Raw genomic sequence first — 26,403 nt, 5'->3', positions numbered from 1 at the left:
GATCGGAGCGTGGAATGTCAGATCACTTAATCGGGCAGGTAGGTTAGAAAATTTAAAAAGGGAAATGGATAGGTTAAAGTTAGATATAGTGGGAATTAGTGAAGTTCGGTGGCAGGAGGAACAAGACTTTTGGTCAGGTGATTATAGGGTTATAAATACAAAATCAAATAGGGGTAATGCAGGAGTGGGTTTAATAATGAATAAAAAAATAGGAGTGCGGGTTAGCTACTTCAAACAGCATAGTGAACGCATTATTGTGGCCAAGATAGACACAAAGCCCATGCCTACTACAGTAGTACAAGTTTATATGCCAACTAGCTCTGCAGATGATGAAGAAATTGATGAAATGTATGACGAGATAAAAGAAATTATTCAGGTAGTGAAGGGAGACGAAAATTTAATAGTCATGGGTGACTGGAATTCGTCAGTAGGAAAAGGGAGAGAAGGAAACATAGTAGGTGAATATGGATTGGGGGGAAGGAATGAAAGAGGAAGCCGCCTTGTAGAATTTTGCACAGAGCATAACTTAATCATAGCTAACACTTGGTTCAAGAATCATGAAAGGAGGCTGTATACATGGAAGAAGCCAGGAGATACTGACAGGTTTCAGATAGATTATATAATGGTAAGACAGAGATTTAGGAACCAGGTTTTAAACTGTAAGACATTTCCTGGGGCAGATGTGGATTCTGACCACAATCTATTGGTTATGAACTGCAGATTGAAACTGAAGAAACTGCAAAAAGGTGGGAATTTAAGGAGATGGGACCTGGATAAACTGAAAGAACCAGAGGTTGTAGAGAGTTTCAGGGAGAGCATAAGGGAACAATTGACAGGAATGGGGGAAAGAAATACAGTAGAAGAAGAATGGGTAGCTCTGAGGGATGAAGTGGTGAAGGCAGCAGACGATCAAGTAGGTAAAAAGACGAGGGCTAATAGAAATCCTTGGGTAACAGAATAAATATTGAATTTAATTGATGAAAGGAGAAAATATAAAAATGCAGTAAATGAAGCAGGCAAAAAGGAATACAAACGTCTCAAAAATGAGATCGACAGGAAGTGCAAAATGGCTAAGCAGGGATGGCTAGAGGACAAATGTAAGGATGTAGAGGCTTGTCTCACTAGGGGTAAGATAGATACTGCCTACAGGAAAATTAAAGAGACCTTTGGAGAGAAGAGAACCACTTGTATGAATATCAAGAGCTCAGATGGAAACCCAGTTCTAAGCAAAGAAGGGAAGGTAGAAAGGTGGAAGGAGTATATAGAGGGTTTATACAAGGGAGATGTACTTGAGGACAATATTATGGAAATGGAAGAGGATGTAGATGAAGACGAAATGGGAGATAAGATACTGCGTGAAGAGTTTGACAGAGCACTGAAAGACCTGAGTCGAAACAAGGCCCCGGGAGTAGACAACATTCCACTAGAACTACTGATGGCCTCGGGAGAGCCAGTCATGACAAAACTCTACCATCTGGTGAGCACGATGTATGAGACAGGCGAAATACCCTCAGACTTCAAGAAGAATATAATAATTCCAATCCCAAAGAAAGCAGGTGTTGACAAATGTGAAAATTACCGAACTATCAGTTTAATAAGTCACAGCTGCAAAATACTAACGCGAATTCTTTACAGACGAATGGAAAAACTGGTAGAAGCTGACCTCGGGGAAGATCAGTTTGGATTCCGTAGGAATGTTGGAACACGTGAGGCAATACTGACCCTACGACTTATCTTGGAAGAAAGATTAAGAAAAGGCAAACCTACGTTTCTAGCATTTGTAGACTTAGAGAAAGCTTTTGACAATGTTGACTGGAATACTCTCTTTCAAATTCTGAAGGTGGCAGGGGTAAAATACAGGGAGCGAAAGGCTATTTACAATTTGTACAGAAACCAGATGGCAGTTATAAGAGTCGAGGGGCATGAAAGGGAAGCAGTGGTTGGGAAAGGAGTGAGACAGGGTTGTAGCCTGTCCCCGATGTTATTCAATCTGTATATTGAGCAAGCAGTAAAGGAAACAAAAGAAAAATTCGGAGTAGGTATTAAAATTCATGGAGAAGAAGTAAAAACTTTGAGGTTCGCCGATGACATTGTAATTCTGTCAGAGACAGCAAAGGACTTGGAAGAGCAGTTGAACGGAATGGACAGTGTCTTGAAAGGAGGATATAAGATGAACATCAACAAAAGCAAAACGAGGATAATGGAATGTAGTCAAATTAAGTCGGGTGATGCTGAGGGAATTAGATTAGGAAATGAGACACTTAAAGTAGTAAAGGAGTTTTGCTATTTAGGGAGTAAAATAACCGATGATGGTCGAAGTAGAGAGGATATAAAATGTAGACTGGCAATGGCAAGGAAAGCGTTTCTCAAGAAGAGAAATATGTTAACATCGAGTATAGATTTAGGTGTCAGGAAGTCGTTTCTGAAAGTATTTGTATGGAGTGTAGCCATGTATGGAAGTGAGACATGGACGATAACTAGTTTGGACAAGAAGAGAATAGAAGCTTTCGAAATGTGGTGCTACAGAAGAATGCTGAAGATAAGGTGGGTAGATCACGTAACTAATGAGGAGGTATTGAATAGGATTGGAGAGAAGAGAAGTTTGTGGCACAACTTGACTAGAAGAAGGGATCGGTTGGTAGGACATGTTTTGAGGCATCAAGGGATCACAAATTTAGCATTGGAGGGCAGCGTGGAGGGTAAAAATCGTAGAGGGAGACCAAGAGATCAATACACTAAGCAGATTCAGAAGGATGTAGGTTGCAGTAGGTACTGGGAGATGAAGAAGCTTGCACAGGATAGAGTAGCATGGAGAGCTGCATCAAACCAGTCTCAGGACTGAAGACCACAACAACAACAACAACAACAATTAGTCTGCCCACTTGTTTGAGGCAGAGACCATCAGCTACCTTGGCTCCTAAACCTAAAACACCAGCAGAGGGCTCCACATTGGTGCAACTGGACACACTTCAGCTTTCCCTGACTTCACTGGACAGGAGGAACCAACCAAGTTGCACTCTCAAAACGAACAAGATACGTCGCCCTACTCTAACTAGAGGCAAAGTGCCACAGGGGTCAGATAGCAGAGTTGCTTTATCATCCTCTTGTCTTGACTTGGAAATAGAAAAATTCCCAGAAGAACCACACACACACACACACACACACACACTTCTTTGTGTAGACTCTGAGAGGGAGACCTCTATTGATTCATATTATATCACAAACTCTTGCTTTCCTTTCTAGAAGTGCTTTGGCAATAGCTGTAATATTGTGACAATTGTCTTGATAAATATGGTGCCACATTGTAAAGTGCGGTGAAAGTACAGAGAGAATAGTGTCTTGCAGCTATTTTTCCTTCCGTAGTATATATTTCTAGATTGGAGATATGTCCTCTTATACTTTTGCAAACCATAGGAACAAGCAAATCATATCAGATAAGTTTTCCAGGATTATCTGTCTGAAACGAAGCCACCCTCTCCATGGTATCATTGCTTCATCAAGAGAAAGCTCCTGTTCTGCTTTGTATATTGTCTGAAAGTTATCTAGGAGGTACTTTATCACAGGTTTGATTTTGTAAAGTCTGTTTTTCTGACTGCTTTAGAAGGAATTGTCCTTGAAATGCCACAATTTTGATATCTGCTCAAATTGATTTCTGCTCATTAGCTTGCCAATCATCAGTCTCTCTTTTAGAGGATCTGTCGACCAACAGTCCTTTAAAAATCTTTTTTTATTTGCACTATCAAGATAATCATGCCCAGACATTTTTTCAGTTCGACAGCAGTAATATTTGTAAATTTAGGAGACTTCAGAGATTCTTTGTAATAGTTTTTGTTTTTTTGCACTGTGAATTTGATTGTGTCGATGTCTGATCAAACAATTAATCCCCTAAAAATAATTCCACAGTGCTTATAATGCTAGTGATCTCAGTGGGAAGGACTTTTACTCCTGGAATTTGTCTAAATGTTTCTAAAATAACATCTTGCCCTTCTTCAGCCAACTTTCACTGTCAGAAGCTTCATCATCTAAATAGTTCATAATTATCTCACTCTAGTTGATGATAGCCATGTTGTTTTCTTCTTCTTTACTTCCACTACTACTCTCAGTAACATCATCTGAATCACTTGGAACATCAGAGCAATTATTTGCAAATAGTTCAGCAAGAATCTTGCTTTCTGTCAACTTTTTTCGTGCCATACCACACAAGGAAACAACTACAGTACTTACAATTTTGTGGTACTGATTGTTGGCTGTTAGACGAAAGATTAAAATAAGTTCACAGTGTTGTTCACTGCACTGAACCTTCCAATTTATATGTAACCTTTTGTTAAATTGAAATAGTTGTTGGCATGAGCAGCAGGTCTCAGAAAATGCGCACAGGATAAAAAATGTAAATTTATGTGATCCATCTACAATAGTTGGATGCGGAAACACGTAAATCTACATGAACCGAATGCAATGTGTTAACAACATTTTTGAGAAGAGGGTAGACTCCACAGGCTTCAAAGAGAGTGTTGTCATTATTCACATCTCCTACATCACTGTCACTATCTTCACCATTGCTGCTGGCACTGCTGCTGCTATCTCCTCTAATCATTTTTCATGCCTTCTTTGAGTTCAGCTCCTTGTTACTGTGCCTCTTCAAAGATGTGCCACATATGTTTTGAAATATTGGTCCATTTTGTGGAAGTAATACTGTCCAATGCCTCACGCACTAAGAAATCAACTTCTTTTAAATTAAAGACTTTTACTTCTGTCCACAACATATAACTTCACCTGAGCCCACATGAGTTCTGTTACCTTGAAGTGGCAGTGATATGGGGACAGGTGTAAGACGCTTGACGATGTTGTCAATATCATAAATGGTATTACATCGTGTGTACTCTTTCACAATTTCCAACAGTTATGTTTACCCCCCCAGCCCCAAATGAATCTATGCCGTTCTTCTCTAGCCAGTCCACTATGTCGTTCTTCCTGCTGTTGCATATATGGGACTTGTGTAACTGATTAAAGTGATATGGTACATTGTCCAATGTTGTGTGGAGTTCTTACCTGTGTTCAGAAGCAAAGTGTTTACAAACCATTTTTTAACATTCGTTGCCGTAATCTCCTTGTGGTAGTGCCAAGTTTTACTGACGTAAATATTTGGTACAAACCCACCATTTTTTCCGGCATGTAAAATAATGAACTGACTGGAGCTTTCATTGTCCCTTGTGCTGTGTGACCAGTCCACACACTCAGTCTGGAATGACCAACATTCACCCACATTTCTTCCAACCTAATGATTTCATTAGGTACACACTTCGATACTACCCTAAAAGAAAAGTCATGTTCAGGCAACATTATCCTCTTGTTCAAACAGAAACTCTTGCTCCAGTAAAATTTTTCCATCAAAACCCTATCTTCTTCAGTACAACAGAAAGACTGTTTTTTTTTTTTTTTTCCCCTCTGAAAAACAACTCACTGTCTCATAGCGAGAGAAGCAGCGCCTTCCACATTGGATACTTTTTCCACATGTAATATTAATAAAAATGTCACTGAATGTATACAGCTCTGTTATTTTAGCGGCATGCACTCTGCTCTTCCGTGTAGTTGAAAGAGCAGCAGTTGACTCTTGTTGATGTCCAGCACACTTCTCCCTAATTATTTTCTTCACAGAAGTCATACCAATTTTTGGTGGAGCATAGTTCAGTGACTTACGACAATGGTATAAGAGTCCTGCATTACCCCTGTCTTACTCAAAATAATGTCATGCATTAGGTACAAGGATTATGAGATTCGCTCTTTAAGGTAGCACCCTCGCCTACTTTCCTACAGTTAGAGGAAGAGTTAATTGACATACGTTCGAAAAAATGACACTTTACATTGCACTGTTAACATGAAATGAATCAGTAACACATGGTCCACAACAATTGATGAACACATGACAGATGCTTTGCAGCCACTAAGAGAGCATGACACCACATCTTGAGTGATAGGGGTAGAAAACCTGGCACCATCACTATGGTTACATTTACGAATTGCTAATGTGTCCACTCCACGCACAATGCAGTCCATGTGCATAAAGTGTCAGGGACATTTTGTAGTGGCCTGACTATAACACCTTGGGGGGGGGGGGGGGTGAGTGATTTGGCTCATGAAAGTTAATGAGAACTAATGGTTTTACTCTAAGTAAAGTGTAGCTGTGATGATAGTTTGTAACAAGTTAAAAAAGTTAAAACTATGTGTTGGACCTGGACAAGTCGTCACTTTGAGACAGTCTGTGAGATTTGCTCAAGTGATGCACACCTATTTGGTAGCATGCTGCTGATAAAATGCTGTGATCGAATCTCAGTCTTGCAAACTATTTTAATGCTACTCGCAGTGATTACAGCAAATAACTTAGCTGAGAATAAGAAAATAATTCTCAGTGTGTGGACTCGGGACTTCCGTCTCAAGCCGAGTTAATAATCAGTACAGACTTACATGTCTGAAGATCTTAATACTAAGAAAAGTCTACAGCAATGGATATCAAAAAGTGGCTGCTGCTGTTGAAGATTTAATATCTTCAACAGCAGTGGCCACCATTTGATATCCATTGCTGTAGACTTTTCTTAGTATTAAGATCTTCAGATATACTCATCCATGTTGCTTCTACAGATTTTCTCTGCTGTCTTCTACCTACTTATCACGAGGTCATTGCCTCTATCTTTCCTTCTTTCCTTGCACCCAGTAAGGAACTTCCATGGTCCATCTAACATTCATTTTCCAAGGTACATTTCTCACCCTCGTTTCAATCATAACTGTCTTCTGCTTCAATCTGTTCCATCATAGCGTTTATTTGTTTTCCTGTCCCTCCTAGTAATACCTAAAATCTCAGTAGTCAGTTTTTGAATAATGTTTGCATTAAAAGTCCAGGTCTCACTGCTATATTACAAAACTGGCAATGCACCCTAATGTAAGCCTTCCTTTGAAGAAGTCATATCAGAAGCTTGGTTTTGAAAACATTATTTAGTTTACCAAAATAACTCCAGGCAATTTTCACTCTTTTGTTTACTTTCACCCAGTTGTTGAACTATCTACACTGTAGACAAACAGTAGAATGTCATACACAAAATGTAGTTAGTTCAGATATGGTCCAAATTTCCCGTAATTTTCTCACTTTAAACACCTGAAAACTTTCTGTAGGATTTCTGAGATAATTTTGGTGATACAGAATGTCCTTGCCTGACATCTGTTTCAGTTCTGAATTTTTCACTATCATGGAGAGTCTAATGGAAGCTAAATTAAATAATGGACAATAATTTTGATATTTCTGTGCTCTGTATCTTAAATACTGTGCAGAAATGTGTGTTTCTGAATCATTTAGACAGTCACATATTATGTAACATTTTTTTTCCTTAAGGATATTGCAGATTCTGCGTACAGACATACCAGAGGTCGTCCACAAATGTTGAGTAGTGTCAGCAAATTGATTGCAGACCTATTATTCAGCATATTAGTACAGGCATTGTTCCTTGTTCAGGTAAGATTTGATTTGCCTTCAAGTGAATATGTTATGATTATCATAAGAAATAATTTGATGTTAATATGATTTTCTGTTATTTCCTTTTGTTGTGATATACACTCCTGGAAATTGAAATAAGAACACCGTGAATTCATTGTCCCAGGAAGGGGAAACTTTATTGACACATTCCTGGGGTCAGATACATCACATGATCACACTGACAGAACCACAGGCACATAGACACAGGCAACAGAGCATGCACAATGTCGGCACTAGTACACTGTATATCCACCTTTCGCAGCAATGCAGGCTGCTATTCTCCCATGGAGACGATCGTAGAGATGCTGGATGTAGTCCTGTGGAACGGCTTGCCATGCCATTTCCACCTGGCGCCTCAGTTGGACCAGCGTTCGTGCTGGACGTGCAGACCGCGTGAGACGACGCTTCATCCAGTCCCAAACATGCTCAATGGGGGACAGATCCGGAGATCTTGCTGGCCAGGGTAGTTGACTTACACCTTCTAGAGCACGTTGGGTGGCACGGGATACATGCGGACGTGCATTGTCCTGTTGGAACAGCAAGTTCCCTTGCCGGTCTAGGAATGGTAGAACGATGGGTTCGATGACGGTTTGGATGTACCGTGCACTATTCAGTGTCCCCTCGACGATCACCAGTGGTGTACGGCCAGTGTAGGAGATCGCTCCCCACACCATGATGCCGGGTGTTGGCCCTGTGTGCCTCGGTCGTATGCAGTCCTGATTGTGGCGCTCACCTGCACGGCGCCAAACACGCATACGACCATCATTGGCACCACGGCAGAAGCGACTCTCATCGCTGAAGACGACACGTCTCCATTCGTCCCTCCATTCACGCCTGTCGCGACACCACTGGAGGCGGGCTGCACGATGTTGAGGCGTGAGTGGAAGACGGCCTAACGGTGTGCGGGACCGTAGCCCAGCTTCATGGAGACGGTTGCGAATGGTCCTCGCCGATACCCCAGGAGCAACAGTGTCCCTAATTTGCTGGGAAGTGGCGGTGCGGTCCCCTACGGCACTGCGTAGGATCCTACGGTCTTGGCGTGCATCCGTGCGTCGCTGCGGTCCGGTCCCAGGTCGACGGGCACGTGCACCTTCCGCCGACCACTGGCGACAACATCGATGTACTGTGGAGACCTCACGCCCCACGTGTTGAGCAATTCGGCGGTACGTCCACCCGGCCTCCCGCATGCCCACTATACGCCCTCGCTCAAAGTCCGTCAACTGCACATACGGTTCACGTCCACGCTGTCGCGGCATGCTACCAGTGTTCAAGACTGCGATGGAGCTCCGTATGCCACGGCAAACTGGCTGACACTGACGGCGGCGGTGGACAAATGCTGCGCAGCTAGCGCCATTCGACGGCCAACACCGCGGTTCCTGGTGTTTCCGCTGTGCCGTGCGTGTGATCATTGCTTGTACAGCCCTCTCGCAGTGTCCGGAGCAAGTATGGTGGGTCTGACACATCGGTGTCAATGTGTTCTTTTTTCCATTTCCAGGAGTGTATATTGCAGTGCCCTTAGAATGTAGCTGGTGTACTACAGTTTAGCATATTGAAAAGAGAAATCCAAATTAATTTTTCTTAATACTGAAATCTCCCAAAACTTAGTTAGTTGCATGTTTTAAACAGATCCATCTTAACGGTTCGTTGAGTATGCGGACTGACTGTAGCCTTAGATATTGCTTCACCAACTCGCAATCAGATTGTCACTTTTCAAACTTACCTAGGCTTTGGGGTACACTACAGATCAGTATTTTACCACAACTAAGATTTTGTATTCACATTCGTTGGCTTTACCAGCTCACACCTGACGTGTAACCTTTCAACCTAATCTATACTTTGGGCTACAGTACAGTTGAGTCCATCACCACAACCTACATTCCAAAAAATAAGAAAAAAATATTGCCAATGTATTGTTCTCCTCCTGTTCACACATTATGACATAATATGCCACTATGTAATTAAGTTATAGGATGAAGCTGACGTCCAGTATCAGTAAGTTCAGTTGACCCAAAACTACAAATTACAAAAAAATGAACTTGCTTAATTAGGTACATAATCTGTATCCCGTACTGCTGCTTTATACACTCAAGGCACTATGAAGTGCATTTATCTGAATGGATAAAATTCTGTCAGTTCTTGGTTGAATCTTTCAATGTGGTGTGGAAGATAGGGCATCAAATACAGCATCATTTATAGTTAAGCGTTAAATCGTACCATTTTTACTTGTTTTTGTAACTTATAGGAATTGAGCAATCTCCTGACATTACATGCCAAACTTGTTACATATATACTGAATTATTTGGCCTCTGATGCTGTTTTTCAAACGATTCCAGTGCAAGACAAACTTGTGTACTGCTAACTTTAAAATATGCCACATTGCCTCAAAAAATCACAAGGAACATTTGCTTAACTTCCATAACAAGCTTCATATCTTGCTGCCTCGAGTGCAGGAGGCTGCCATGATTCAGAATTTATCTGTATTTTCTTGTTTCTTTACTCATTTGTTTGTATAAATTTTTCTCAGCTAACTGATTTTTTAATTTTTTCTTTAATTTCAGAGCATGCTTGTGAGCTTATTACCAATAATGTTTCTCAATGAACTACTGAGCCTAATTCACATGTGTATGCTATATTCTCTATATTCATTTGAATATAAGTGGTTAAACATGGGCTGGGAGCTACACCAGCGTTTGAATTTCATGGAAAACAACTGGCCATACTTTGTGGGTTTTGGTCTGCCTCTCGCAGTACTCACTGCATTGCCCTCATCATTCATTGTAAGGTGAGTTTCTTCTGTTATGCCGTGCGGTCTGAGGCGTCTTGTCATGGTCCGCGCAGCTCCCCCCCCCCCTAAGAGGTTACAAGTCCTCCATCGGGCATGGGTGCATGTGTTGTCCTTAGCATAAATTAGTTTAAGTTAGATTAAGTAGTGTGTAAGCTTACGGACCTATGACCTCAGCAGTTTGGTCCCATAAGACTTTACCACAAATTTCCAAATTTCTTCTGTTATTCTTTTCCTCAGTAGAAAACGTGTATGTGATTAATTTCAGTGTCACTGCTGAAACAAAAAAGTATTTTTTATGACTTTTAGTTTGTAAGCATCTTTTGTTAATGCAACAGAAAGGAATATCTATACATTTGTAATAATGCTGTAGTAATATGCAGCATCAAAACAGACAAAAATACTAAAGATTGATGACAACGAAAATATTTGCAAATTATTTTTTATCCTAAGAAATAAATAATGCATGACAAAAGGAAGAAAAAAGCCAGAGCAGAAGTTCAGCAAAATTATAATATTTTCTAAAAGGACTCAGTTTTCCGTCTTTGAATGGAAGTCATTGGAACACATTGCAAAAGATGAAAACTTGTATGAAAGTTTACATTCAGAAATTTTCAGTGAGAGACTTCTGAGCTGTTAAATGAAACACACTGTAATTTTTTTTTCGTTTCTTTTAGTCAAGTCTTCCTTTATGGTCCTGGCTAATGTTAAGGCTTTACCTGTGTAGCAGGAAACTGTGATGATCAAACAGTTTGCTGCTATGTTGGCAACTCCAGTATTTTTACATGATGAAGTTGACATCTGTCACAGCAACCTGATGCCTCATATTAATACCATATGGAAATAGAAGTTGCATCTTTTACATTTAATGCTTAGCTTATTGTGACTGCTCTGTCACAACCTCAGTCCATTACCCTACATTCTTCTCGCATGACACCAATGAATTGTTGCTCTCCAAAGAACCACTATGTTTTGTTCATATTGCAGTTGTTTCAGGTGCCAGGCAGCAGAGCGCTTAAGGTCTTAAGTCAGGAGATAAAAAAACTAAAAATAAATACCAAGAAGACAAAATTCATTCTCTCAGTGACCACACTGGCTCCGAAACGAAAGAATAGAGAGAAGGCTGAAATACTGAATTCGGTCTTCCGAAGTTGTTTAACCGCAAAAGATTATAACACTGTCCCTCATTTCACTCATCGTACGAACATCAAAATGACAGATATTGTGATAACCGATTGTGGAATTGAAAAGCAGCTACAATTGCTTAGTAGCGGAAAGGCTTCAGGACCAAATGAGATACCTATAAGATTCTTTAAAGATTATGCGAAAGATCTTGCTCCCCTTCTAGCAGTAATTTATCGTAGATCGCTTGAGCAACGAAAGGTACCTAATGACTGGAAAGAAGCGCACGTCATTCCCATTTTTAAGAAAGGCCGAGAGAGAGATCCACACGATTATAGATCTATGTCATTGACGTCAGTCTGTTGTAGAATTATGGAACATGTTTTACGCTCAAGAATTAAGACATTTTTGGAGAATGAACATCTCCTCTATAAAAATCAACATGGATTCTGCAAACAGAGATCCTGCGAAACTCAGCTCTCTCTGTTCCTCCATGAGATCCACAGCGCAGTGGACAATGACGCTAAGGTTGATGCTGTGTTCCTTGATTTCAGTAAGGCATTTGACACTGTTCCGCATTGGCGTTTAATGAAAAAAAACATGAGCTTACGGAGTATCGGAGCAGACCTGTGATTAGATTCAAGGCTTTATTGCAGATAGAACTCAACACATCGCTCTTAACGGAACCAAATCAGCAGATGTAAAGGTAATATCCAGAGTACCACAGGGAAGTGTGATAGGACCGTTGCTGTTTACAATATATATAAATGATCTAGTAGAAAGAGTCAGATGCTCTTTAAGCTATTGGCAGATGATGCAGTTGTCTATACCAAAGTAGCAATGCCAGAAGATAGTAAGAATTTGCAGAACGACCTGCAGAGAATTGATGAATGGTGCAGGCTCTGGCAGTTGACCCTGAACGTAAATAAATGTAACATATTGTACATACGTAGGAAAAGAAATCCACTACTGTATAGCTGCACTATTGATGACAAACAGCTGGGGACAGCATGTGCCGTCAAATATCTGGGCATATCTATCCACAGCGACCTGAAGTGGAATGACCATATAAAACAGATAGTGGGAAAAGCAGACACCAGACTCGGATTCATCGGAAGCATCTTAAGGAAATGTAACTCATTCACGAAAGAAGTGGCTTATAAGGCGCTTCTTCGCCCAATTCTTGAGTATTGTTCATCTATCTGGGATCCCCATCAACTAGGACTGATAGAGGAGATAGAGAAGATCCAACAAAGAGTGGTGCGTTTCGTCACGGGATCGTTTCGCTGATGAGAGAGTGTTATGGAGATACTTAACAAACTCCACTGGCAGATGTTACAAGAGACATTGTGCATCATGGAGACATTTACTATTGAAATTTTGGGACAGCACTTTTCAGGAGGAGTTGGACAACATATTACTTCCCCCCACACACATCTCGTGTATTGACCACAACTAGAAAATTCAAGAAATTAGAGCCAATACAGAGGTTTACCGACACTCATTCTTCCCATGCACTATTCATGAATGGAACAGGGTTGGAGGGATCAGATAATGGTACCGAAAGTACCCTCCGCCACACACCATTAGGTGGCTTGCGGAGTATGATGTAGATGTAGATTGATGGTCATAGACAAGAAAGGTGGTGGAGGTAAGACTGATGTAAAAATAGGTAGTAAACAACCCAAGGAAGTAACTGAATTTTACCATCTCAATAGCAATATGGATGAAGACAATAGATGTGTGAGGAAGAAGAACGATGCCTTCCAAGAGTGCTTTCACTATAAGAAGAACCTTGTATTGAAAAGCACATCAATTTCCACACTAATAAAAGATTTGTGTGTAGTGTCCTGACATACGGCTAGGAAATTTGGACACTAGCGAAGGAGAGATCTGACCTCAAAGCTGCAGAAATGTGGCTCTGGAGGAGATTTACAAGAAACTAGCTGGACTGGCAGGAAAAACAATGAGATGGCTCTAAAGGAAATAGAAGAAAAGAGAGAACTACTGAAAGTTAGAGACTAGCTCAAAGCAAAACTCATTAGACGTGATACTCTAATACAAGACATTTTCAGCAAGATCGTAGGGGAGAAAATGAAGGGATGACCAAGAAAATCCTATTTTAAAAAATCTAATTATTTCATATGATATTTTTTATTTTTTTTATTTATTTTTTTATTCTGATTATTAAATTCATTTTGATGTTAAATTCTCAGAATTAGTCTGATTTAGTTCACAAGTCTATACAGAAGATCCAGGTGAGGTAGCAACTCCTGTGAGGAAAGATCAGTCAACTGCCAGAGGGACTCCACATTGTGCAGTGTGGGCCCAAATAGTGAAGCTGGAAGCATGAGGCTTGAAATAGGTTGACTGACTGTCTAGCAGGCCTGTGCGCAACATCCAGCATTCTCATTGCCTGTCAACAGCATCCAGCATTCTCATTAAGCTGTACTATTGTAACTAAATCTTGATGACTGATTAATAAGTAGCTGATATAATTTGATTTGAGTCTCACAAACTATCATTTATTTGACTTCTTTCTCTTGGCAATTCATTTTCATCCAATTAACATAATGGCAAAAGACTTGTGATCATTCGATAACAAGTCTCATCACAGCATGTGCATACTGAGAAGATATAAAACCACAACTCTGTTCCATACATGCATATATGAAAATACCAAAGAATAACCAGTGCCCGTAGTGTATATTTCAGTTATGATATGATACACTGCCAGTGGGGCTACATAATTACCACAGTTAATAATTTGACATAGACATACTGAACTGTCAGATCAGAGAAGAGGTGATACTACAACAGGATCATTGAGATCAAACCCATATTTTCTTTTAATTACTTTTTATGCATTGTTAATACTGCTTTCAACTTTGAAGCTATGTGTGTTATTCATTTATCATTTCTGTGTCTCTGTTTTTGCCAACATTGTGAAGTGAATTTCAGTGGAAGGCATGTTTCTTGGGTGGAATGTTGCCACTGAAGTGACAAAATATGAGTACAATATTATTATGAAAAGGATAGTTGCTACTCACCATATAGCAGAGATGCTGAATACCCGCAGATAGGCACAACAAAAAGATTGTCAGCAAGTAAATGGTCATTTGTGGTGTGTGTGTGTGTGTGTGTGTGTGTGTGTGTGTGTGTGTGTGTGTGTATTTCTGATGAAGGCCTCTTTGGCCAAAAACTTACTTGCTGACAATCTTTTTGTTTGCCTATCTGTAGGTACAGGTACTCAGTATCTCTGCTATATGGCGAGAAGCAACTATCCTTTTCATAATATTGTTATTATTCATCATAGATTTTTCCATTGCTTAAAGTATAAAGTACATATTTCAGTTCAGAAATCTGATACAAATGCAGCTTTGATCTTAAGTAAACTAGTAAACCAGATGAGATATTAATGGGTCATAAATGAAATATGCAGCTCCCTGGTGGGCTCTGTTCAACTACATGGGCAATGGTATTTTGTTCAAATCAAAATCTGAATGGAAATGGTAAAATAATGTGATGCAGTGTGCTAAGTTTTATTTTGGAGAGTTGTCCTTAGAGATGTAAATAGTTGGAGCATCTGGTGATCAGTGAAGGGTATATTTAGAAACAAAGCCGAGGTGTAGTTACTTGTAAAAAGATATACTAAAGCTCTTTGTATCATTGTGTTGTTGAAATATGGGTAAAATCAAACAGTGGAAACTCCAACTTGGAATATCAACAGTATAAGAAAAAGTGATTGCTACTCACTGTGAAGATGACAGATTGAGTTGCAGACAGGCACAACAGAAAGACACTTATGCATTAGCTTTCAGCAGAAAAGGAAACACTCACATATTCATTCACTTAAGCAAGCACACCTCAATGCACACATGACATGGCATTCATGTGTGAGGTGTGCTTGCGTGCATGCGTGGGTATGTGTATGTGTGGAGAGGGCGGTGGTTCCTTTCCTGAAGAAGGCTTTGGCCAGAAGCTAATGTATAAGTGTCTTTTCGTTGTGCCTGTCTGCAACATGTCGTCTTTACAGTGAGAAGCAATCCATCTTTTCCTTGTACTGTTAGATATAGGTAATATTCGGCTAAAAAATTAACTTACAAAGCTACGTCTGTGAAAAAACTGGAAGTAAATACCACAGGTATTCTGGGTACAGATAAGTGCAGCACAATGATGCAGATCAGTGATAGAACAATACAGTTGCAATGTCTGTGCAACATATAGTAACCGGTTGATAGATTTTTACAGGGAAGTTGGAAGTGTGCTAAAGCAGTATAGTGGAACAACTTTCCATAATAAATTTAAATATAAAATGAGTGTTGCTGTATCTGTATTTGCATTGTAATATCCTGTTACTTGTGCCAGCCAAATATTTCAAATGGTCTCAGAGTGTTCTGATGTACATTTGTTCCGGTGACCTAACATTTTCATATTTATTATCATGAAATTAGGCCGTTGGAACATATTTTTTCATACTTTGTGCTAGAGAGGAGTTTCCACAACATCCATACAGATTAGCGCCGCCGCCCCCCCCCCCCCCCCCCACACACACACACAGAGAGAGAGAGAGAGAGAGAGAGAGAGAGAGAGAGAGAGATATCCATTTGTATATTGTATTGGGCTCAGGGATTCGCCAGCACACTAAAGGCTTTTCTGAGATATGCACAGAAAGACAACCCCACCTCCCTTATCCTCCTTTTCTTCAGCTTGGCCATCAGAATAGTTAAATTAAAATAAAGTTTAAATTATTTTAGCTGGTTATCTTGAGTAGTTATAATTTTCAGTGGATTGCAGAGTCTCTGGCCATACAGCCTTTTTGTACTTAAAGTAACTGGATGTGCATTTATATAGCTTTGTTTGCTCTGATTGTTGCAATGGAGGAGAAATCTTCAGTGGAGAATGGTTATTGCACATTAGCAACCACAATGAAGTTGAAAGGGGGGGGGGGGGGGAGGAAATCACCTTTTTTTTGCGTGAAGCACACAGTTGTTCCAATAAATGGTACCCTGTGTCTCCCTTCATAAACCACAGCCTGGGAACGAGTTATACCAAGAAGTGACTTTCAGCTCTTGTCCACTGTTGATGTATTTCCATCATTTGTATGACCGAGAGAAAATAATTATGCCTTCTTATTGTAAAGTGTCTCGCAGCTGAATACCGTTTGCTTAAAACTTACTGTATGGTGGTCTAATCATTTGTTGATAAGCATTGCCTGTTTATCTTCACTTTGATACTTCATCATTCTGTGTCCAAATCAGAGAAAATGTCAGCCATTTCAGGTTATCTAAGCTTAATGAGGAATCGGAATGTCAAGAGTTGTAGTACACGTGTTAGTGCTTTCATTGTGTACTCCAGATTCCAGATAAGTGTCCCTAATTTAGTTATTCCACAGTTTTGTTTTGTGATTAGAGTGCTTCAGTTTCAGCAGCTGTATATATTCTACAGTGTTTCCAAAGTACATAATAAGTGGCAGTTTTGTAATTTGAGTGCTTCTGTTTCAGCGGCTGTATATTTTCTATGGTATTTCCTATGTTCATAATAAGTGGCAATGAAGCAGTGCCAGTAACTGGAGTGTGGTAAGTTATAGTTAATGTTCTCATTTTTTGTTGTAATAAGGTAGTGAAAAGGGCTCTGTAATAAGCCATACCTAAATTGTTGACTAAATCAATTCCCATTTTTTCACAATAATCTCCTAATAGTTGTGCATCATATTCTGAGATTTTACTGTTCTGAATGACCAGTCACTAACAAAAATCAACATTGTCTACTGTCATTTCTCCAACAAAATCAGTTACAGTCACAGACTGTTTCCATGTTCTGTGGTGAACATCTGCTGCTACAGCCACCCTCTGTACGCAAGTGTGTTAGCGTGATCACTTCACTTACGATCATTTTCCTTGTGTCCTCTTTCAGTTAATGTAATGTTTAGTAAGAGGTTTCCTTGTGAGAGAGGTCTTCTTACTAAAGTACATATTGAGTTGTTGCCTCTTATTAGATACTTCTAATATTATAATATGTAATGTGTAATCTGAGGTTTTCCCGGCGTACAGAAATCTTGAAAATTTCTCAGGTATTCAGCCGGGTAGAGTCGTCCAAAAGGCGCAATATTTTGGCAAGCCGACTTCTTGCTATCTTCAGGCGTTCTTGGTGTCTGATTGACCTCTGATGGATGCCGACTTTATATAATCTCCACCCCTTTCCCGCAGCCTCCGTCTGGGCACTTCCGAGTGGTCCGCGGCCGGTGGTGGGGGAAGCACGGCGCCCCATGACAGATCATGTGCCGCAGTCCTTCTGTGGCTACGGCCACTTGCGGAACTCTGCCGTCGTGGTGACAATGCTTCTTCTTCTTCTTCTTCTTCTTCTTCAGGTGTCCTGACAGGAGTGGATTTCCGTGTAGACTGTCGTTGTGTTTTAATCACACTCAAAGCTGGATGCCAGGCTTTGCTTAACTGGAAATTGCTGTCTTTATTTATTAGTTCGTCATGCAGCCGGATCTCCACTGCCTCTTTGAGGAGACAATCCCAGAAGATGTTTGACTGCTGTAACACCTTTGTGCCATCATAGTTCATGTCATGTCCATGTGAGATGCAGTGCTCTGCTACGGCGGACTTGGTGGGCTGAGTGTTGTCTTTGTGGCATTTATGTTCACTACATCTCTCTTGTACCGTCCGGATGGTCTGGTCTATATACATTTTCCCACACTGGCAAGGGATGCTGTAAACTCCCGGTTTCTCGAGTCCTAAGTCATCCTTGACTGATCCTAATAATGTATTCGTTTTGGGTGGAGGGCGAAACACGCACTTGACATTATATTACCCGAGTATTCTGCCGATCTTTGCCGATGTGTTCCCGACATGTGGTATGATCACTGTCGCAACCGGTTTGTCTTTGTCCTCCGAAGACTGTGGTCTCGGCCTCTTCAGTCTTAAGACGCGTTTTATCTGCCGGTTGTTGTAACCGTTTGTGCAGAACATGTCCTGCAAGTGCTGCAGTTCAGCTGCTTGGTTGTCACAGTCCGAGATTTCGCATGCTCTGTTCATCAGTGCGCTTAGAACACCCTCTTGCTGTGAAGGAGCATGACAGCTGGAGGCATGCAGGTACAAATGTATGTGTCGACTTACGGTAGACGCTGTGTCCTAGTGTGCCATCTCTTCTTCGCTTGACGAGCACATCCAGAAATGGAAGCTGGTTGTTTTCTTCTACCTCCATCGTGAACTTGAGGCATTTTGACCTCCCTTGTCTTTCTACTTAGATGCCAAGAGGACCGAATCGTACCATCTTTTGCGAAGGTCACTCATCATATCAGAATCGCAGCCGCCAACTGGATCACTAGAAGAGCTAGACTGGCCCTGCTCAGAGAGAGGATCTGGTACACTCGGCGCAGACTTGACGAGACCTCTAGAGAACTCTTCTCACTCCATTTGCAGCTTGCCTCGACACTTTCCCTTGACTCGTGGGAGTGAGTAGATGCAGTTAGTTGGTCTCAAGCCAACAGTGCTTGCCAATCGGCCACCTGCAGACAAACTGCAAAATACGAACGCCTTGCAGCCAAACAACCCCAAGAAGAACCACAGAGAACTGTCGTTAACTGTACAGGGAAAGTAATTGAAGATGCTACCTTATCCGTACTTAAAAAGGTGCTGAATTTCGCACCAACACCAACAACATTACCAACAGAACAATTCATCAGTGCATTGGAACAGGCCGCTCTCGCACTTCCACGTGATGCTGCAGAGGAAATACGATGGGGAAACATGCCGTGTACTCACCAGGGCGGCTCCCCCGAGGCCAAACATCTCCAAGGAAGAGAGGAATGCACTGAAGCGACTCCGAGAAGATGCCAAGACTGTTGCCCTCCCAGCAGATAAAGGGAATTGCACGGTCCTACTACCTTGTAATTTATACAAGCAAAAATTGTACAACCTATTAGAAGACGACACCTACCGGAGAATCAAAGACGATTCTACCAATAGAGTGAAAAGGAAGACTATTGAGCTTCTCCAGCACACCTTCGAAGATAATACGATGGTGAAGAAACTTGGTCCACAAGCAGCTGCACCTCCTACACTTTACGGACTACTACGGATTGCCTCTCTGCCAGATTGTAAGCAACATTGGAGCACCAAAGTATGAATTAGCAAAACTTCTGACGTCGATGCTCAGTCCCTTTGTGGGCAGATGTCAGCACCACATCAGAAACTCCGTGCATTTCGTCCAGCAGCTCCAAAACTTCTGATTGGGCCAAGAAGACCTCATGGTGAGCTTTGATGTGGTATCCCTCTTTACTAGGGTACCTCTAAGAGACTCCCTAAGCCTCATAGGAGAAAAATTCGGACCAACAGTAACGAAAGTTTTTGAATTTGTACTTACGTCAACATACTTTCTATTTGATGGGAACTACTACGAACAAACAGATGGAGTAGCGATGGGCTGTCCGCTATCACCAGTAGTGGCCAATATGTTTATGGAGGCTTTTGAAGAAGCGCTCGAGTCGGCAGCCTACAAGCCCTCTTGCTTTATTCAATATGTAGACAATACGTTCGTAATCTGGCCGCACGGACGACAACGCCTGCAAGACTTTCTGCTGCATCTGAATTCGCTGCACCAGAATATAAAGTTTGTGATGGAGGTAGAAGAAAACAACCAGCTTCCATTTCTGGATGTGCTCGTCTAGAGAAGACCAGATGGCACACTAGGACACAGCGTCTACCGTAAGTCGACACATACAGATTTGTACCTTCATGCCTCCAGCTGTCATGCTCCTTCACAGCAAGAGGGTGTTCTAAGGAAACTGGTGCACAGAGCACGCGAAATCTCAGACTGTGACAGCCTAGCAGCTGAATTGCAGCACTTGCAGGCCGTGTTCCGCACGAACGGTTACAACAAACGGCAGATAAAACGCAGAGGCCGAGACCACAGCCTTCAGAGGACGAAGACAAACCGGTTGTGACGGCGCTCATACCACATGTCGGGAACACATTGGCAAAGATCGGCAGAATACTCAGGTAATATAATGTCAAGTGTGTGTTTCGCCCTCCATCCAAAACGAAAACATTATTAGGATCAGTCAAGGACGACTTAGGACTCCGGAAACGGGGAGTTAACAGCATCCATTGCCAGTGTGGGAAAATGTTTATAGGCCAGACCATCCAGATGGTACAGGAGAGATGTAGTGAACATAAACGCAACACAGACAACGCACAGCCCACCAAGTCCATCGTAGCAGAGCACTGCATCTCGCATGGACATGACATGAACTATGATGGCACAAAGGTGTTACAGCAGTCAAACACCTTCTGGGATTGTCTCCTCAAAGAGGCAGTGAAGATCCGGCTGCATGACGAACTAATAAATAAAGACAGCAGTTTCCAGTTAAGCAAAGCCTGGCATCCAGCTTTGAGTGTGATTACAACACAACAGCAGTCTGCACGGAAATCCACTCCTGTCAGGACACCTGAAGAAGAAGAAGCAGAAGAAGAAGAAGATGCATTGTCACAATGACGGCAGAGTTCCACAAGCGGCCACAGCCACAGAAGGTCTGTGGCCCATGATCTGTCGCGGTGCGCCGTGCTTCCCCCACCACACAGTGCTGCCCTTCCTCCACCACTGGCCGCAGACCGCTCGGAAGCACCCAGACGGAGGCTGCGGGAAAGGGGTGGAGATTATATAAAGTCAACATCCATCAGACACCAAGAACACCTGAAGATGGCAAGAAGTCGGCTTGCCGAAATATCACGCCTTTTGGACGACTCTATCCGGCCGAATACCCAAGAAATTTTCAAGATAATATGTAATATTTTCCATTGTTTGATTTTGCCTGGCGGCTTTTCTTCCCTCGTAGCCCAGTGCAGTTTTCCTATTTTCTAGTGAATTTTCCATCGTTTAATATTACCGTGTAAGAGAAAGTGATTCACATTACATTCCAAGTATAAGTAAATGCAGCATCTGATTTTCTTAAAAAAAATATTACTGGCTATCAGTAGAACCTGCCAACATCTTGTTTAACTTAGAGAAATATATTTTCAAGGAGACAATGAATAATCTTTCGACAACCACTGTTGGGATTATTATTATTTTCATCATCATCACCATCATCACCACCTCCACCTCATTCTCAAATGTCACATGGACATTCTGTCAGGTAACCAAAAATTTGACGTCAAAGTCTAAATCCATAAATAAAATGGTTTTGGAAACACAGTTTTTCTTTTTAGTTTATTTCATATCAGCTTCGAATACATAAGTACTGATATTTACTAGCACTGCTGTTAACCATGTGGAAGGATTGCCTGTTATTCAGTGTTGCATTGCATTCACATTTATAGCAGGGAAGCCCCTGTAAAATGAGAACTGGTCTGGAAATCTGTCAGCCCAGCATAACATACCTACAGCATGTAAGGTTCTAGTACTACCATATCTGTGCTGTCATGAGTTTCAAAATGTGGCAAGAGTTTCACATGGGAGCTTGATGTCATTGTATGGTACCACTCAAGATAATAGGTTGTTAAAAGCAGCTATCTACCCCTTTCTGTATTTTCCATACTTATGTGAGAACATAAATATAAAACAGTTATTAATTTCATAATATCTTTTGATCTAAAGCTTTATAAATGTTGTTCACATATGTTTTAAATTATCTAGTACACTGTTTAGTAAAGGAAGTTTTGAGTGACACGTCTGTAAATGAAGCTACTTGGATGTTCTGACTGCTTTTGCTATTAGTTTCATAACATTTGTTTTGAAATTGGCCCTGGAATCTCAAAGCTCAGTTGGACAAAAATGCTTGCAATATTTTTGTTCTACAGGTATGACAGACGTCTCCCCCCTTCATCTGTGGCCAAACCAAATCACAGTTTTTAATATTTCGGACTATGAAAAATGGCTCTTTCGTATGATCATAGTCTTAAATTCAGCAGCACTACTAGTAAAAAAACTGAATATCATTCTGGATATTATGAATTAAAGAGTAAATATAAACTGTGATTTGCGGCACAAAGTTTCCTTAGAATTGATTAATGTTTTTGAAAGTAGTTGGGAGTGGAACCTTGGAGAACACTTCATAGGACACTGCCCAAGTCAGATACTACCTCATATTCTGTTGTAAGAAACTGTAAACCTGTTTCTTGCGACTCACAGAAGTCTGAAAGAAAATGAATGCTTTCTCTAATACAGTAATGTTATTTATCAAAGAAAATGATCAATTTTTGATAATGTAATTGAACAGCTAAAAAATTTACTCACCAGCTGGCACTAGGAGAAAACATATTGATCCATTGTTATAGAAATTTGCAAGCTCTCGGAGCCAGTGGCTCCTCCTCCTGGCCAAAAGGAAAGAAGTGAGGATGAAGGAATAGGACTGGTGAGGTTTAGGAAATGGTGTGAGTTATGGAAAAGTTGCCAGTCCTCTTTCTTCAGCCCTCTTCCTTTCAACCCTCCTGCCAAGAGGAGCAGTCACTGGCTCTGAAAGCTTGCGCATTTCCATGAGTTTTGTATGTTTTCTCGTGCCTCTGCTTGGTGATAAGATTTTTTTGTCCATACAATGACATAAAAATGTTATTTAGTGATATACTATAACTCTCTTAATTAAATCACAGAATGAAAACAACTGTTGCATTTGTTATAAAACAATATTCCATTATTTCGTGCAAAAAGAAATTTATTGTCTTATCAACTTGACTTGTTTTTAAAACTGAAATGGAAAATTGAGCAATAAGTTTTGCTTGAAGAAATAGGCCAACGCTCTGTTAGACATGACCTTTTTGAAAACACCCAGTAGCAATGACTGAGGCCTATAATTATTAACATTCTTACTTAATTATTCTCTATTCTTATTTGTGAAGTCCAAACCATGCATGTTTAAGTCAATCTGGAAAATACATGGCTGAAAAAATTCGTAATATAAATACTGAATACACTGCGCTGATTTTGTAACTACAAATCAGCACTATACTACTTGGTGTCTGATCATAACTGTATGACACATTACATTTATCATTTAATTATAGTTTCTGTTTCCCTTCTGTTCGTTTCCAGTAGCCTCGCTTCCTGCTGTTGCCTGAAATAGCATTTTGTTGGGAATCTATGTGTAGGAGGTTCAGATTTAGTTTATACACAGTAGACCAGTTTGTTGGAGATTTGTGTATCTCAGTAATAACCTTGAAGCAATCCAGTTGAAAGCTTGTCTTTCAAATTTTTGGAGAATGTCTTTGCCACAAGCAGTTACATCCATCCTATCATCAAACTTGACACTTTTTCCATGAATTCTCTCAACTTCATCGTCCGTGAGCTCATGATATGGATATATAAACCAATACAACAGTGGTTGGTATTGATGTTCCAGTTTTATTGCTCACTGAGTTTACTGGCAGTTGCTGATGCTATTATTACCCAGTAGTTTCCTGATCAAAAGTCACCTTTTGAGTTGACTAGACCTTAAGTCTACTTTCATACTTTCAGTGTGGCAGAACCACCAACCCCCGCTCCCTCCCCCATTTTTTCCTTTCACAGATACTTTAATTACGTTGCAAAACTCAAACTTCTAAAGTTCTATGATTTGATTTGTACATAAGTGACTTCAGTCCGGTTAAAATTACTTGATAGTAGATGCTTCACTTGTTGGAGCTGGTTTCCTCCAGGTGGAGTGCTCAACATCACACTTGAACCGTTTGCAGTTGCCAAACTGCCACATCGGTTGGGCAGTTCACTTCCAGTTCCTTGTCTGGCTTTCTTTCTTGATGTGTTTGAGTCCCAATCATGTGTCTGGCCCTTTTATTCTGTATTTCATCACAGTGAGAGTTAAGATGGCGCCGATAGGAAAGTGTAGTGACGCTTCTCTCTCGTTAAAAAGGCAAAAAATGAACAGTTCTTCGTGTAGAGAATGTAAAAAGCGTGTGATGAAGGGTATTCTGTGTATCAAATGCAACTTCTGGTTACACGAAAAGTGCGCGAAAGTAAATCTAAAGTTCGTCAGCGATGATTTTCCGTGGACATGTCACGGTTGTTTACGTGACGAAACGGCCAATCTTGTAAGTGCAGTTGATACAAAAAAACGAAATTATAAAGTTACTACAAAGTGACATTGAGGCATTAAAAACCGAACTTTCAACCATCAAGAAAGAAAACGATACATTAATACAAGAAAAGAAGTCCTGTGTGTGTAAAAGCCATCAAACGGAAAAGCAAGAAGATCGCGAAAATACGAATGACCGATCGTACTTTAAAAACAACATTTCAAGTGTTCCCATTGATGTCTCGGTAAACTCAGTAAGCCAAAAACCGGAAGATAAATATAAATGGAAGGTGGTGACGTACAGCAAAAGGAAAAACAAGGCGACAGATATGCAACAAAAGGAAAATGACTTTTTAATAATTGGCGATTTGCTGCTGAAGAATATCGCTGTCCGCAATTGCAAGATCGACGTACGACCTGGTATTAGAACGCATCAACTCGGTAAACATTTTAAAAATATGGTAAATGCAAGACAAGATACTACAGAACCAGATTCTGAAACCAGACATAACTATAATGGGGTGTTTACACATGTTGGGACGAATTCGTTAAGGAGCAGCAGTGAGGAAGAAATGGCAAGCGAAACAAGAAACATGATTCGTTCTGCAAGAAATATGTATGCAGGATCTCGTCTGATACTTAGCGGAATCATAAACAGAAGGTCGGTGAGTGAAGAATATATCGCCAAAATAAACTGTGCTCTTAAAGGACAATGTGATCGTCTTGGGGCAATTTTTATAGACCCAAACAAATTCCTATGTGAAAACTCACTAGCGAAGGATGGCTTGCCTTTAAATAGACTGGGATCTGTAACGTTCAGCAGAATGTTTGCAGATGTCTGCAAAATCATTAGATGCAAGGGAAACTAATATGGCCTGAAGGGGATGAAAAATCATACACTCCAGCTGGAAAAGAAAAATATAAGCACCATACAAAAAAAGACGATACTAAAGAATTTGCCCCAGAATACAGCTCACAACATGTAAACTAACAAAAGAAAAATTACAGAAAAGTACTTCATCAAAATATTCAATACTTTGGTAACAAAAAATTAGAAGCAGAAGTACTCCTGAGTGAAGTAAGACCAGACATATTATGCATAACTGAACATGGACTAACTGAAAGTAAAATACATAATGTGGCAATTAAGGACTACAAACTAGCTAGTTACTTCTGCAGATCTAAATATAAGGGTGGTGGCGTTGGTATATATATTAAAACAGGTACTCTATCAAAGAATGTAAACAGTGAAGCTGCTACATTTCCCATAGCTAGAGAAAAAGACTTTGAAGTTACTGGTATAGTGGCAGAGGATTTTAGAGTGTTTTGTGTGTACAGGTCACCATGTGGCAATATTAGCATCTTTCTAAAAAAAAGTTGCTAGCTTATTGAGAATGAATATGAAGAGAAATCTTATTATATGTGGAGACTTCAACATTGACATGGGAAAAGACACAAAAATAAGACAGGATTTTGAAGAATTGTTAATACAGCATAACATGAAGGTGACAATAACTGCACCAACAAGAGTGACTTCACAAAGTGAGACAATTATTAACAACATAATTACTAATATGTGTAACTATGAGTCACATGTAGTTCAGACAGAAATATCTGATCATCATGGACAACTAATCAGCTTTTGCAGAAGTAATGACACAGTATCAGAACCAAAACAAACAACCAAAGAAATTAGGATCATCAATGAACAAAATATCAACATCTTTAGAACAATGTTAAGTAAGGAAACCTGGAATGAAACCCTACAGGCCCAGAGTGTAAATGAAAAATATGATGCATTTATTTCGACAATTAAGTACCATTTTAATGTAGCATTTCCCAAAGTAAAGAGACAAGAAAGGCATCAAGATCAAACACAGTGGATTACGAGTGAAATACTAGAACAGCGAAGGAAGCTTCAGGACGTGAGACGGATGGGCGAAGCTGAAAACTATAAAATGTTAA

General features: G+C 40.5%; 1 protein-coding gene across 2 annotated transcripts in view; it reads left to right on the top strand.

Moving 5' to 3' along the window:
- The window catches only part of LOC126194674 (etoposide-induced protein 2.4), a 50,437-nt gene that overhangs the window by 5,115 nt on the left and 18,919 nt on the right, over window positions 1-26,403 (top strand). For both annotated transcript variants that reach the window (XM_049932873.1, XM_049932874.1), the window contains exons 4-6: window positions 7,382-7,501; window positions 10,081-10,304; window positions 16,931-17,005. In XM_049932873.1, coding sequence (XP_049788830.1) covers window positions 7,382-7,501; window positions 10,081-10,304; window positions 16,931-17,005 — 419 coding nt within the window. The remainder of the gene's footprint in view (window positions 1-7,381; window positions 7,502-10,080; window positions 10,305-16,930; window positions 17,006-26,403) is intronic.

Source organism: Schistocerca nitens, chromosome 7 (genome assembly GCF_023898315.1).
Source record: "Schistocerca nitens isolate TAMUIC-IGC-003100 chromosome 7, iqSchNite1.1, whole genome shotgun sequence".
Taxonomy (NCBI): Eukaryota; Metazoa; Arthropoda; class Insecta; order Orthoptera; family Acrididae; genus Schistocerca; species Schistocerca nitens.
This window is presented reverse-complemented; position numbering and strand designations above follow the sequence as displayed.